Source organism: Epinephelus fuscoguttatus, linkage group LG16, assembly GCF_011397635.1.
Source record: "Epinephelus fuscoguttatus linkage group LG16, E.fuscoguttatus.final_Chr_v1".
Lineage (NCBI taxonomy): Eukaryota > Metazoa > Chordata > Actinopteri > Perciformes > Serranidae > Epinephelus > Epinephelus fuscoguttatus.
In genome coordinates, this window is record NC_064767.1 from 27,746,457 (window position 1) to 27,759,173 (window position 12,717).

The window sequence follows — 12,717 nt, forward strand, 5'->3', positions numbered from 1 at the left end:
CAAGTCGGAACAAAAACAACTAAGAAAAGCCGGTAAAAAATTTGGTATGTGATTTGACGTTATATATGCAGAAACATGTTGGACGAAAGTAAGTCAGTTGATGGCTATACACTTTTAGTTCACGTTGCATGTCAGTTCTGCTCACGTGTAATCAGGGAGGGGACCCTTAAAGGAAAAGTTCATCCATTTGGATGATTCTTCTGTCTTTGGCTTTCTTGCCCAGAGCGAAATAAGAAGATTGACACTATTTTCATGTCCGTAGGCCAAATATGAAGCTCTGGCTAGCTGCAGTTAGCTTAGCTTAGCATAAAGACTGGAGACAGATAGCGGAGCTTTGTTGCACAAACATTTAAGTTTCATATCCTGTTAGGAGTTTCAAGGGGACTGGAGCCTATCCCAGCTGACAATGGGCGAGAAGTGAGGTACATCCTGGACAGGTCACCAGACTATCACAGCGCTGACACATAGAGACAGACAACAATTTACACCCACATTCACACCTACGGACAATTTAGAGTCACCAATTAACTTGCATGTCTTTGGACTGTGGGAGGAAGCTGGAGCACCGGGAGAAAAGAGAGCCAGGCTAGCTGTTTCCTCATGTTTCTGGTCCTAATGCTAAGCTAAGCTAACTGGCTACTTCCTGTAGTGACAAAAAATAGCTACCCTGCATTCATGTGGTGTTGGAATAATTGGAAAAATAAGTTGCAGAGATAAATGCAGACACATGGTGGACAAAAGTAAATGTCCCACTGATGGTAATAAACTTTTAATTAATTCACATATTGCATGTTAATGTTTTGCTCACATGTCACCTGTAATATTGTATTAGGTTGTGTTCATCAGTTGCTGTCCACGGAGAGGGACCTAGATTAGCTGGAAAAGTTATTTGTTAGTATCATTCAGATGAAGCAATACTTGAGTAGTTGTAGGAGACGTACTGGTGCAGCAAGTCTTGGACAAAATGACTTTGTGACATAAAGCTTCAAGCTGTTATCAACATGTCATTTAAAGATTCAGTGTGCAAGATTTAAGTAGATTTAGGGGCATCTAGCAGTGAGGACTGCATATTTGGAACCAGCTGAAACTTCCTTCAATGTTTATTCTTCAGGAGGTTTTTACTGGGAGCCAAATTATCCACAGAGGTCTCTTCCTCTTCAAAACAAAAATACCAAATAGTTCAATGGTGTTCATTTTGTCTTTAGTTTCTGATAATGACTTTATATGTTCTTTTATCTCAGACATGTTAGGATGTTACATACCTTGACATGTTTGGACGGAAACTTCTGCCTTCCTCAGAAGTCAGTTTTTGACAGATCAGCTGATAAAGACATGTCACAACCACCACCAAGTGACACCTCTGAGGAAGGTGGAAGTTAAAGCAGTTTCAGGTTGAAAATTCAGCATTTTCCCAATGCTGCTTGCAACAGATTGGCTTCCAACTACGGTGGCCAACACCAAAACACAAAAAACACAAATGTTTCTATCTAGAGCCAGTGTTTGGTTCTGGGCGATGCAACATGGTGATCTCTGTGGATGAGGACCCACTCAATGTGTAGATACAAACGGCTCATTTTGAGGTAAGGAAAGGTAAAGAAGGTAGATAAAACATGCTAATGATATTATATCCCATTTCTGCCAATATAACCCCCATAAATCCTACACACTGAACTTTTAAATGCTCTGGGCAATAAAATACAACATATCTTCTTTGTAGCATCCATGTGGTTTCCACATTATGACTCAAAGCACATGTACACACCAAAGCTGGAAGAACAACTTCCCAACCTAGGAAATGGGACCATCCGAGGAGCACGTGAACACACTGTTAGTAGCATAGTTACAGAAAAAAACACAAAGCGGAAATAGAGGATTGCTACATTCTTGCGGAGGCCCCACATTCCCCAAAGCACCACAGCAGAGCTGTTGTAGCTCGTACAGTTCCTCCTCTGCCCCCCCACCCCCCTTCCACCCCCTCCAGCATCCAGCTTCCTCTGCAGCAGCATGGCCGCTCAACCCTTCCCTTTCCTTCCCCGCACTGAGCCTGGTCAAGCTCCAGCTCCCTGCCGCTCCAAATACATTATTTACACTCTCCTCCCCTCCCTTCAGCTCAGCTCCAAAGAATCAGGGCAGAGGGAAATAACACCACTGTATAACCCCCCCCCCCACCCACACCCCCACCCCTCTCCTCTCTCCCCCGTGCACTGACACACACACTGCATACACAAGCTCAACCCTCCCTCCACCAGCACCACCCCACCTGCTCGTTCCTTTCTCACTCTGCGGGATGGAAATACAGTGCAGGACTGGGCTGCGACAATGGGAAACTCTGTGAGGCCCCAGCCCTCCCATTAATCCCTTCTGACATGCCTCCCGAGGGCAGGGATTTGCTACAAGTCAATGCAGGAGACCTACAGTATGCAAAACAAGCCTGTCTGACTCTCTCATGATTTTCAAAGCCACTGCACTGCACTGCCTGTGAGACAGGAAGGCAGATCAGAGAGAGGGGGGGGGGGGGAAATAACTGTGCACACAGTCTGCTTAGTTAACCCTTTCTTCACCCTCCCGTTCAGTGTACGTGTCACTTCCTTCTTCTAGTTTCACTCCTAGCCTAGATTGCACAGATAATGCTGATGACAGATGACAGGATGAGAACTGATGCTGAGCGATACTTTCTTTTCCCTTCCACTCGGCCCCTGCTGCTGTTATCCTCTTTGTCCTCCGTCATGAGATATTCAGCTGCAAGACACGCTTGTTACCACTCCAAAATATGAAAACCACCCAACGTAAACAGGAACTCTCAGGTCACGTGATGCTCTCACTTCTCTCACGCAGAGCAGTGCTATTGAATTTCCGCCTTATCAGGGATCTAGTGATGAGGAGATAGGTGGAGGCTGGAGGCAGGGTGGGGGTGGCAGGGTGACATTAGAGAGTGTTTGGGGGGGTCGGCTGTCCACACCCTGCAGCTCACACTCACAGGGAATGTAAACAACAGAGCTGAATAGACAGGCTATGCACAGAGGAGGGAGGAAACCTGTATGGAGGAAGGGCAGCTGAAGAAGTTAAATTACCACAGGGAGAGCAGCAGAGAAATGGAAAAACAGTTGACAGTAAGACATGGCCCCACAGAGGAAGAGAAATCCGCCAGGATTTGTAGCCTGCTTTAGATTCACGTGATTGGCTCCACTGCTGCCTCCCCCCTCTTCTTTTTTCCACCCATCCTCAGACCCTTTGAGATGGAAAATGGGTCATCTGTGTGGAAGTTAATACTCTGAGCACGTACAGTGCTGCTTTATTTTAAGGACGTGCCTCGGAAATTTTTCTTCTTCTCTCCCTCACTGGTGAATGACACAGAGAAGGCGCAGGGTAATTAATATACCGTGTTGCTGCCGTGCACACAAGTGGCAGTGCAGCAGTCTTTATTATAGCTGCTGGCACAGCCTGGATATGTCTCATATTTCTCCCCAGCCTGCCCTCTCCATGACGACGTACAGTAGGCTGCAGACTCTGGCACCACAGCCATGACATCAGCAACAGGCCACAGACAGTGTGACTGTCAGCATCATCAGGCTTGTGGGAAAACATGTTCCAAAACACACACACACACACACACACACGCAGGAGGACATCCAGGCCTCTGTGGATGCCTCCACCTAACACTCTGTGTTCAGCAGGCTATGGGCAGCAAATAGCTCCCTGGGAGGTTGCTGCTCAGAGGTAACACTCTCCAGTGTAGACTGGTGCAGCATATAGTGTGCTGCTTTGCAGAGCCACATGAAGCTGCCATAGCAACCTCATACAACAGAGTTATTTCTGGCTGCGTTAAACTCCCAAACACAGCTGCTCCTACATAACCAAATGTCTCCACCGGCCAGATACCCAATCTGTGTATGTATGGCACTCAGTATACAGAGAAGTAATCAAGCTTTGACATTCAAACTCACAAACTGGAATAACACAGCAAAGGTAATTACTGCTGTGGATAATTTGTTGACAGGATTTCCAGTAATGAGTTGTGGAGCTCAAGTGATTATAATATTCCCAATACAACATTTGACATACGATCGGAATCCGTGCAAACAAATTACAATGGCAGTTCGGTCTGCTCCCAATGCCTTATCCTGGGATTTTAATGTTGCCTTCAATAACAGGTTATTTCCTGCGCCTGTAATGAAGGAACAGGCTGCATCTGTCATCGTGAGCACATTAGAAAAAAGGATTACAAACTGTTAAAAATCACCCCTCCCGAGCACATGGTCTCTGTGCTGCAGGCACAGCCATTGTTATTGCTGTCAACTGGAACTGTTATGCTCTCTCCATTCAGTTGTCCTTCAGTGGAACACCAAAGAAGTGTGCGCACACTGCCTGGAGCAACAGTTCCCCCTACTGCACAAGAAGAGGGAGGCTCTTTATTTCCCCTTATCCTCCCCAGCCTGCTTCATCAGATATGAAGAGCTGACTCATAACCCATTAACTCAAATAGAGCAGGGATGCAATTAAAATAATGACATTATGTTAAAAGAAGTACAACAAACACCTCATTGATTATATTCATTTCCTGCTCAAGATAAAGGGCACAAAGCTGTTTTAGATGAAAACTAAAGATTTGCTGTGTCATCCTGAGATCAGTGTCATGGCTTCATGTCAAGGGCTGTTTCACTTGGTTTACTTTATGATGGTGTGCTCTGAAAACAGGCAGTACTGGTCTGGTATCCTTCACTGACCCCTCCAGTCTGCAGGGGACAGAGTCCAGCAGCTTGGTGTTTATTTGCAGTTGGAGCAGGCCAGCGGTGGATGTGTGGAGGGGTCTAAACCTGTTCCTACCCCCCAGCGCCGGCAGCAGACCACAGCTCCGGCTTGACCTCCAACACATCGCCTGTTATTTTTCTCCTCTGCTTCCCCAAAGGACAGATTAACAACGAGTCACTTCTTCTGCACACGCGCCCAGTGCCAGACGACTCTGTGGGCCTCCTGACAGGCTTCTCCTTTTCCACCAAATGGCAAACTAGCAGGAGTGCTGAAGAAAAGACTGCAGAGTGAGCACATGAGTTCATGGAAAATGGAACACTGTCTCCCATTTAGTCTTCACTCGACATTTCTGGGCCGCTGTTCAATTTTCATTTTTCATTCCTAATGTAGAAAAACTATTTTCCCCCTGCTCTCGTTTCCTGGCAACCTCCAAGGCCTGGGCTGCTCTGGCCAGAGCCCTTAGAAAAACAGCTGCAGACAGGGATAAAAATAATTACAGCTCTATTTGTCTTCCAAGAGACACACTTTTGAGCAGACCTACTCCCTTCCCCTACGAGCTGCTCCACTTTCGCTCTCCTGCACACACAATAAAGCCATTCACAATAAAGACACCATGGGCCGATGCACTCACACAAGCTCATGTTTCACCGTGCTAGTTGGAAACAGAAATACTGTACGTTCAAGATGGCAATTCAGCCTTGTTCTGGCACTGTCGAGTCTTCATTACCACAGTGAAGGTCAAGGGTTTTTACGCTTATATTTAACATACCTAAATGAGATCCTAGCAATTAAATCCAGTAAGACTGTATTGCTTAACAACCTTCTGATACAAATCTTTTCTTTCTGTGGCTTTTTTTTTAACCTTCGGGAATATTTATCCTTGATTTCTGCACTTTCCCATTCATCCAAGTGACTCTCCAGCTCTGTGAGCAAACAGAAACTGCCCACACTCCACATTTCCAAACTGTAAATGCTTTAAATTTTCCTGTGCATTGCTACTGCCATCTACTGGTGAATGGAAACTCAGAGACTCCGAGTGTCTTTTCATGTTTTATTGTAGGATTTTACACACAAAAAAAATGTCTAGGTACTAAAGACCGGAATATAAAAATAACATTTAACTGACATTACAAAGACAATTTCAAAAACTTGACAATATTCCACAAACAAGTGCTCTGTTTAGTGTAGGCACTCGTACATACACTTCATATGTTTATCAACTGCGCAGCAATATGTAAGAAATCCTTTACATACCTCTGTTTTTTATTTAGCGCATGACTATCAACAAAGCCCCCAAAATACAGCATGTGATTACTTTGGAGGGAATATATTAGAATCAACAGATGGATAGAAAACATGAGATCTGGTGGGAACAAGATTAGAAAGATGGAATGTGTTTATAACATTTCCCAGAAATGTAACCTTGATGAAGTTCTTTAACCTTGGAGTGCTGTGATAGAGGGGATCATGTGTCCAAAGGTTGAGCTCTGTCATAATCAGACTCCGCAGTCCCATGTACCAATCAATACACACCCATCAGTGCTTGAAATCCCTTCATGGAATAGTAAAAGCAGATTTCCAGCTCGCTTTCATTCAGTGTCATTTTCTGTCAAAGACTGAGAGCTGATGATTTGCTGGAAAACAGAAAATAATATCTTTTAGCATCATACCAAAAAAGTGTATATCACCAATTATAAAACAGCTTATACAAAACATTCTCATTGCCAACCAGTTATTTATGTTAGCATATCTGTCTTAGAGGTGAAATAACCAAGAGCGACTGACAACGGCTCTCAGCTTTGGATGATTCTAAGGTTGATCTTGCACCCTTTCTTGTCCCAGAGACAACAAAAAGCAACTGGGGGGTTTACTAAGGATGCTCCACAACAACAACAAAAAACAAATTTTAATGAAGGATGCAGGAAATCCTCACCTAGCAGACTTCCATCTCACGCATGTTCATTCCACGTCATCTTCTGATAAAGACTGAGAGCTGACGATTCGCTGAAAACCAGAAAATAACACCTTTCAGAGGTTGTGCCAAAAAGTGTATCGCACCCATTTTAGATCAGCAAAACTTTCTTTCTCACACAGGACATTAAAATTCAACTGTTTTTAATGTTGGCATTTCTGTCTTAGAGGTGAAATAACCAAGAGCTACTGACACACGGCTCTCAGCTTTGGATGATTCTAAGATTGATTTTGCACCCTTTCTTGTCCCAGAGACCACAAATAGCAACTGGGGGGTTTATTAAGGATGCTCTGCAAATCACACTGACATTTTACTGGTGTATGAAATCCTCACCTGGCTAATGGTGGGCAGTTTGGTAAGCAGCATCTGGAAGACTGGAGGCGGCAGCGTCTGCTGGAGCACCTGAAGAAGCTGCTGTGGTTGACCACATACTGCAATGGCATTGGTCAGGTGGTCCACACCTTTCTCAAAGTCACCTGGTGTTAGGGTTAGAGAGGTTTAGAAAACTATTTAGACACGAGGAAGTGGATGAGCAAATTGAGACAAGAGGTGCAGATTGGTTGGAGATGGCACAACTGTCCTTAAGCCAAAGTGGTGAAGCACATGGAGACAGTAAATCTAGCACGGCTTTCCTCCATTAAATATTAAGGTTTTGTTCAAAGTGCTCTCTAAGCTTCCTGTAATGTGTCTTGTACGTGTGTATCATGCAAACAAGTTTACATACTTAATGTATGAATAACCTGTGAACAGACACGTGTCTAACCTTGTGACAGGAGCTCCTCTCCCAGCTGGATCTCCTCGAGGAAGAACTTCTGAACAGCTTCTGCATCCTTCAAGTCAGGTAGCTTCAAAGTCAACGATCAACATGTCAGACATGCACATTTAGGCCTCGGTAAGACACAAAAATATCTTAATTTGATGGGTTCACATTTGTCCTACCCGTGCCAGTCCAGACTTGTCACTAGTAACCTTTTTCTTTCTTCTACCTGCGAGACAAAAGTAGCATTAGATTGTGCTTATGTATTGCTGTAACTTTATACACCAGGAAACACGTGGGTACAAGTTTTACGGTTAACTGTTTCTTACACGAGTTCCTGCGACATAGCTGAGGAAATGTGTTGAAGAGTAAATATTAATACTCTCTACGCCGTGTGTAACTGAAAAAAATGAACATATTACGACTTTTAATACAGTGTCCTTGCGGCTTGTTTGCCACATGGAAGCTAACGTGCTACAGTTTGACTGTTGAGCTAACTTCCTCCGCTCCCTTTAGCTCAAACACTTACGTTCGCGTAGCTTTTCCTTGAAGCGAGGGTCACTCCGTCGCTTTCTGTCAAAATAAATACAGTATGCGATGAAAAGGGCTCCACACACCCCGGCAACTATCGCGCCCGTCCGACTGCTCACCATATCTGGAACTGTTCATAGACTCGGCACGCAGCACACTAGCTAGCTAGCTAGCAGCTAGCTCGCTGCTAAGGAAGTGCGGAGAGGAAGTACGTCATCATGACGCAGTACTACTTCAAGCTCGCTTCAGGGCAACAACAGTGTATGAAGAATAAAAAGCCATTAAATATTTATCGATAATATATATGTATATATAAATTGTGTACATAATATTAATGTACGTTTGTTTCTCCATAAATAAATTGAAAAAAATATTTATTTTAGGACCATTTAGCAACTTAATTGAGCCATGCTTTAAGTGAAAAAATTAAATACAAAATCGTACAATGATCTGATACAACCTCAAGTACTTAGTTCATTAAAAAAAGTATTACTGGCAAAAAATACACATTAAGTATCAAAAGTAGTAACAATGTATTAAGTTTAAACTACTTTTAAATTTTAAGTTTGTGTACTAAATACTATTGGTTAGTTAATCTTTGACAGCACATCCCATTTTATAAGTTAATGTTTTATTTGTAGAAACCTTGAGGACAAACTCTCGCAGTCACCGTTTGCCTGTTGGTCCAGTTACCAAAACGTCCCAATAAAAAAAGTACGTATTAAAAGTAAAATGTCTGTGTGCAATTGAGGAAAAGTATAATAAACTAGAAATGCTCAAGGTAGAATTACCTCACTATTGTGCTTCATTTGAGCAAAAGTTACTTTCCACAACTGACGGCAAGAGACACACTGAATACTTCACAAACTATGGCATTTATTTCAAACAGAGGCTTCTGCTTTGCTTACATTTTTACAATAAATTACACAATGACCATCATCAGATGAGCCTAATAAATACTATTGAGCATTTTTCAATAAGCCCCATTACTTTCTCTTAATCTATGATCCAGACTATTTTCCATATACAGGTTCATACAGCTGTAGCTTCAGGCCATGTACAGGTTGGAAAATAGTTCAGCCTCATCCAAAACCACCATTTTTCTCTTAACAAGCACAAGCTATAGAAAAACAAAACAGAATACAAACTAAAGCAAAACAGAAAAATTAAAAAAAGGAAGAAAGAAAATAAGTAAACTGATGAGAAGAGGCAGAACAAAACAACATAAATGAACTCAAACCTGTCCCTACGAGAGAACTAGAATGAGGACAAAGGGGAGAACAAACATGCTGTAACCCTCAGTATTTACACTCAAACTACAGTTAAAACCGTAAAACTGTCTGTACAGAAAGGTACATGTTATTAACAGTGCAAGATATTAAATAGCTTGACTCAAAACACTTCTCAATATACAAATGTATAACAAAAGCATACAATTACTTACAAGTGCCAAACAAAATGTAACTTCAGGTTATCATACAGTCGGGGGGGTCTATACAAAGGAAACACTGGAGATGTCTTCAGAAATGTATACACATACGTCACTTTATGATATAAATGCACATTTACAATATCTTTACCTTTAATCTGGTCATAGTACAGGAAACAGAACCAAACAGTTTTTGGTAGGGATGAGTATGAGAGGAAGCTGGCATGTCGTTTTTGATCTTGAGTAAAATTAGAAAGATGCCAAAAGGGTATGCATTGCATTATTAAATGAAGCAAAAATAAACTAAATTAAATAACTTCATGTTTGATAGAAACACTGCAAAATGTGGGATTCGGCTTCATTGGTGCGTTCTGCAGTACATGCTGTGAATACCTCCTATGGCTGCCTTCACCTTAACTTGATCCAGTTGCAAATTTTCACTGAAGATGATAGGATTAAATGGGTGATGAAAACATAATCAAATAAAGCAGATGGGCTTTTTAAAAAGGCTGATGAGCTGGAGTAATGACATCACTGGATTCACCAACTCCATCATTGCACATTTTATACTGCCAAACTTAACAGTCACACCCAAGCTGGATGAGTATTCAGTAGTAGATTACAAGTGATCCAGTATAGGAGTTCTGCTTTTACAATTATACTTTTTAAATATCACCATAAGTTGATAAAAACCGTTGTTACTTGTTGGACTCAGCCCTTCACTGCCTGCTCACTCATACAGCATTCTTCAGTCTTTTGTAAGGGACACATTATTCCAGCTGATTCTGATTTGAGAACAGGATCAGGAAAAAAAAGTGCTGTCCTTTCTCAAAGTGCCCCACGGAAAAGAACAAAAAGGCACTACAGTATCATTCCATATGCATCCACTGAGGCTGTCAGTGGACCTATGATGGTCTGAAACCCTATCCATCAACACCTACAAACATGTACAGGACCACACTCCTGTACGCGAGAAGAGCATCGTCAACCACTTGAGGTTTAACCACATGAAGGCCTTTTGAATGAGGGTGGACAGAGAAACGTGGCAAAGTTACATTTTCGTACACTCTTGATGCCAATGTGGCAGCGTTCCTCTGAATTCCCCGTGATAACATGGCGAGCACAGGCTGCGCCATGTTGAGCTGTGAGGACAGAGCACAGAGGGGTCTTCACTGGAAATCATCCCTTACCAGTACAACTTTATCAAATGGAAACAATTATTGCTTGCAAAAACAATTCTTATAAATGTTCAATTAAGGAGAGCGCAAAAGACAATTTTGTATTTTTTTTTTTGACAAATTTCATCCCCCTACACAATCTTCATAAAAGTGCACTTAAGTGCCATTAGCTTGCCAAGGAAACAGTTGTCAATAGAAAATAGTGCTTGTTTCTTGTTTTTCTTTTGTCTCTGGTCTGGATTTTGTGCCCCAGTAGTTACAGTATGTAGGTTGACTTGTCCGTCCTGTCGGAAGGGAATGGGGGCGGGGACCCCGGGGTGCTGGTTAAGTGCTTAGTGCGGTGGCTTTTCGCTGGTTCGTCCTGTCACCTGCACTCCACTGATACCCCAGAGTTCTGAGACGAGGAGGATGAGGATGACACCGGGGGGTCAGCCAGTGTCAGCATGACTGCTGCAGTCAGTGAGCTGGAGGAAGGGGAGGAGGAGGAGGAGGATGAAGAGGAAGCAGCCACAGTGCCTGCAGAACAGAAACAGGATAGGGTACTGGTCAGATTAGAGACGTGTGGTTTAATGGTGCAGTGGTGTTACAAACTTAAAGTGTAACTCTGGTATTTTTTAGCTGGACCCTATTTTCCCATTTTTTTGTGTCTAAGTGACTTAAGGGAACAACAATTTTTGAAACTGCAGTACTGAGCGAGAGGGCTCCAGCTGGCGGCAACGATACAGGCAGCAATGTGTTCCTTCGGACAAATAGAGCAAGGTCAATGTGCGTCCACTAAAATTTTTATTTTTGCTACTAACAGGCTGGGGTGTTTTGTTTTTTTTTAAGTGGACAGGATCCCTACAGAGAGACACCTTTTTGTTAAATTGTAAGATCCTTTTTGTTTAAACAGCTCCAAAATCAGTATCACCAAAGCCACCAGACTCCATCTACAGAAACACTAATTTTATATTCATAAAACACACTTCATTCAAAGTCAATAGAAACAAAATTAACCTCTCAAAGCTGTCCTGGTTTGTCTTTTCATTGTTCCAACAATCCCCAACTCTGCTTTGGTTGAAATGAACCCTGAATTCACCAAGTTAGACGTGAAAATATGCTGGCTCTATACATGCTTAAATTACTGATTATTTAAATGGAGTCTGGTGGGTTTGATCGATGGGGACATCAGGGCTGTTTCTGGTAAAACAAAAAGGATTTTACTATTACGAAAAAGTCTGTCTCCGTAGGTATCATTTCCATAATATTGTTAGACACTTATAATAACAATCTGAGCCTGTCTTTGGCAAAAACGAAAATACTGAAGTTTCTCTTGAAGAATATCTAGTGCAACCCAATCTAATCAACAACGTTATGATCAAAAGAGCTGACTCACTTTCCCGTTCTTTCTTCTTCATGCGTTTTCGTCGCCTGTCGATAGAGGCCACCTCAGACTTGAGGGAGAGGTAGTGGTTCCTGATGTCCTGCAGCTTCTCTTGAAGAAACGCAATCCTCTCCAGACTGCTCATCTTTTCCAGGTCAGCTAAGTGGAACGGAAATAACGTATTTTAGTATTTCAGGGTTAATAGATCTTAACGGCGTAAACATATACAAAAAAGTGTTACTAAATTAAAGAATCAATTCACCTAAATAACAAAATGTATCTTTTTAAATTAAAAAAAAAAAAGAGTTAATGTTGACAATTTAATTCTCAGGCATAAAAAAACGAAAACAAATGGGTCCGATGTGACACTCACACATCTGGAAGCTCCACTTGTACACACGTGGTGATCTTCCATGGTTGTCTCGATGCTGGCTGTGGTCGGCGTCACCCTGCTTGTGGTACTTATGGCTCGAGGGGGGAGATCGTCCGTGACACTTGGGCAAAGTGGCAGCCTTCACGTCTGGTGTGTTGTTCTTTGAGGCAGTTGATTTGGCAGTGCCCTCAACAACGGACTGGTCTTCACTGTCACTGCTGTTGGCTGGAGGAAAGAAGGAGAATGATAAAGTAACATCTCATTCCCTTTCTCACCTGAAATCTGATTTAATAAGAGGAGATGAGTGAATATGAAATAGAAATGCTGTGACTGATAAAAGTACTGCTTGCTTTGGAAATGGGAAG

The 12,717-nt window shown here is 42.5% G+C and overlaps 2 protein-coding genes and 2 non-coding genes across 7 annotated transcripts in view; all 4 read right to left on the minus strand.

The window, feature by feature from the left end:
* Positions 1–5,786: 5,786 nt before the first annotated feature.
* On the minus strand, positions 5,787–8,199 carry tomm20a (translocase of outer mitochondrial membrane 20). Its single transcript, XM_049600234.1, has 6 exons — positions 8,008–8,199; positions 7,661–7,707; positions 7,485–7,566; positions 7,055–7,197; positions 6,683–6,753; positions 5,787–6,383 (listed from the first exon to the last, which is right to left on the minus strand). The coding sequence occupies exons 1-5, from the start codon at positions 8,129–8,131 to the stop codon at positions 6,709–6,711; spliced, it is 441 nt and encodes a 146-aa protein (XP_049456191.1). The 5' UTR covers positions 8,132–8,199; the 3' UTR covers positions 5,787–6,383; positions 6,683–6,708.
* Positions 6,498–6,631, minus strand: LOC125904105 (small nucleolar RNA SNORA14). The gene has a single exon (XR_007451394.1). It is a non-coding gene; the product is annotated as a small nucleolar RNA SNORA14 (small nucleolar RNA).
* Positions 6,878–7,012, minus strand: LOC125904106 (small nucleolar RNA SNORA14). Its single transcript, XR_007451395.1, has one exon. It is a non-coding gene; the product is annotated as a small nucleolar RNA SNORA14 (small nucleolar RNA).
* A 662-nt stretch (positions 8,200–8,861) lies between the features above and the next one.
* The window catches only part of arid4b (AT-rich interaction domain 4B), a 49,596-nt gene continuing 45,740 nt past the window's right edge, over positions 8,862–12,717 (minus strand). For all 4 annotated transcript variants that reach the window (XM_049600254.1, XM_049600252.1, XM_049600255.1 and 1 more), the window contains 3 exons: positions 12,353–12,577; positions 11,992–12,138; positions 8,862–11,132 (listed from right to left, as the gene is read on the minus strand). In XM_049600254.1, coding sequence (XP_049456211.1) covers positions 10,981–11,132; positions 11,992–12,138; positions 12,353–12,577 — 524 coding nt within the window. In that variant the 3' untranslated portion in view covers positions 8,862–10,980. The remainder of the gene's footprint in view (positions 11,133–11,991; positions 12,139–12,352; positions 12,578–12,717) is intronic.

Excerpts from the sequence above, each read along its gene's own strand:
- tomm20a (XM_049600234.1), bottom strand. The coding sequence starts at position 8,131 with ATGGTGAGCAGTCGGACGGGCGCGATAGTTGCCGGGGTGTGTGGAGCC. Across the intron at positions 7,708-8,007 it reads CAAGGAAAAGCTACGCGAAC|GTAGAAGAAAGAAAAAGGTT; the intron begins GTAAGTGTTTGA and ends TTTGTCTCGCAG. Across the intron at positions 7,198-7,484 it reads AGAGGAGCTCCTGTCACAAG|GTGACTTTGAGAAAGGTGTG; the intron begins GTTAGACACGTG and ends CCCTAACACCAG.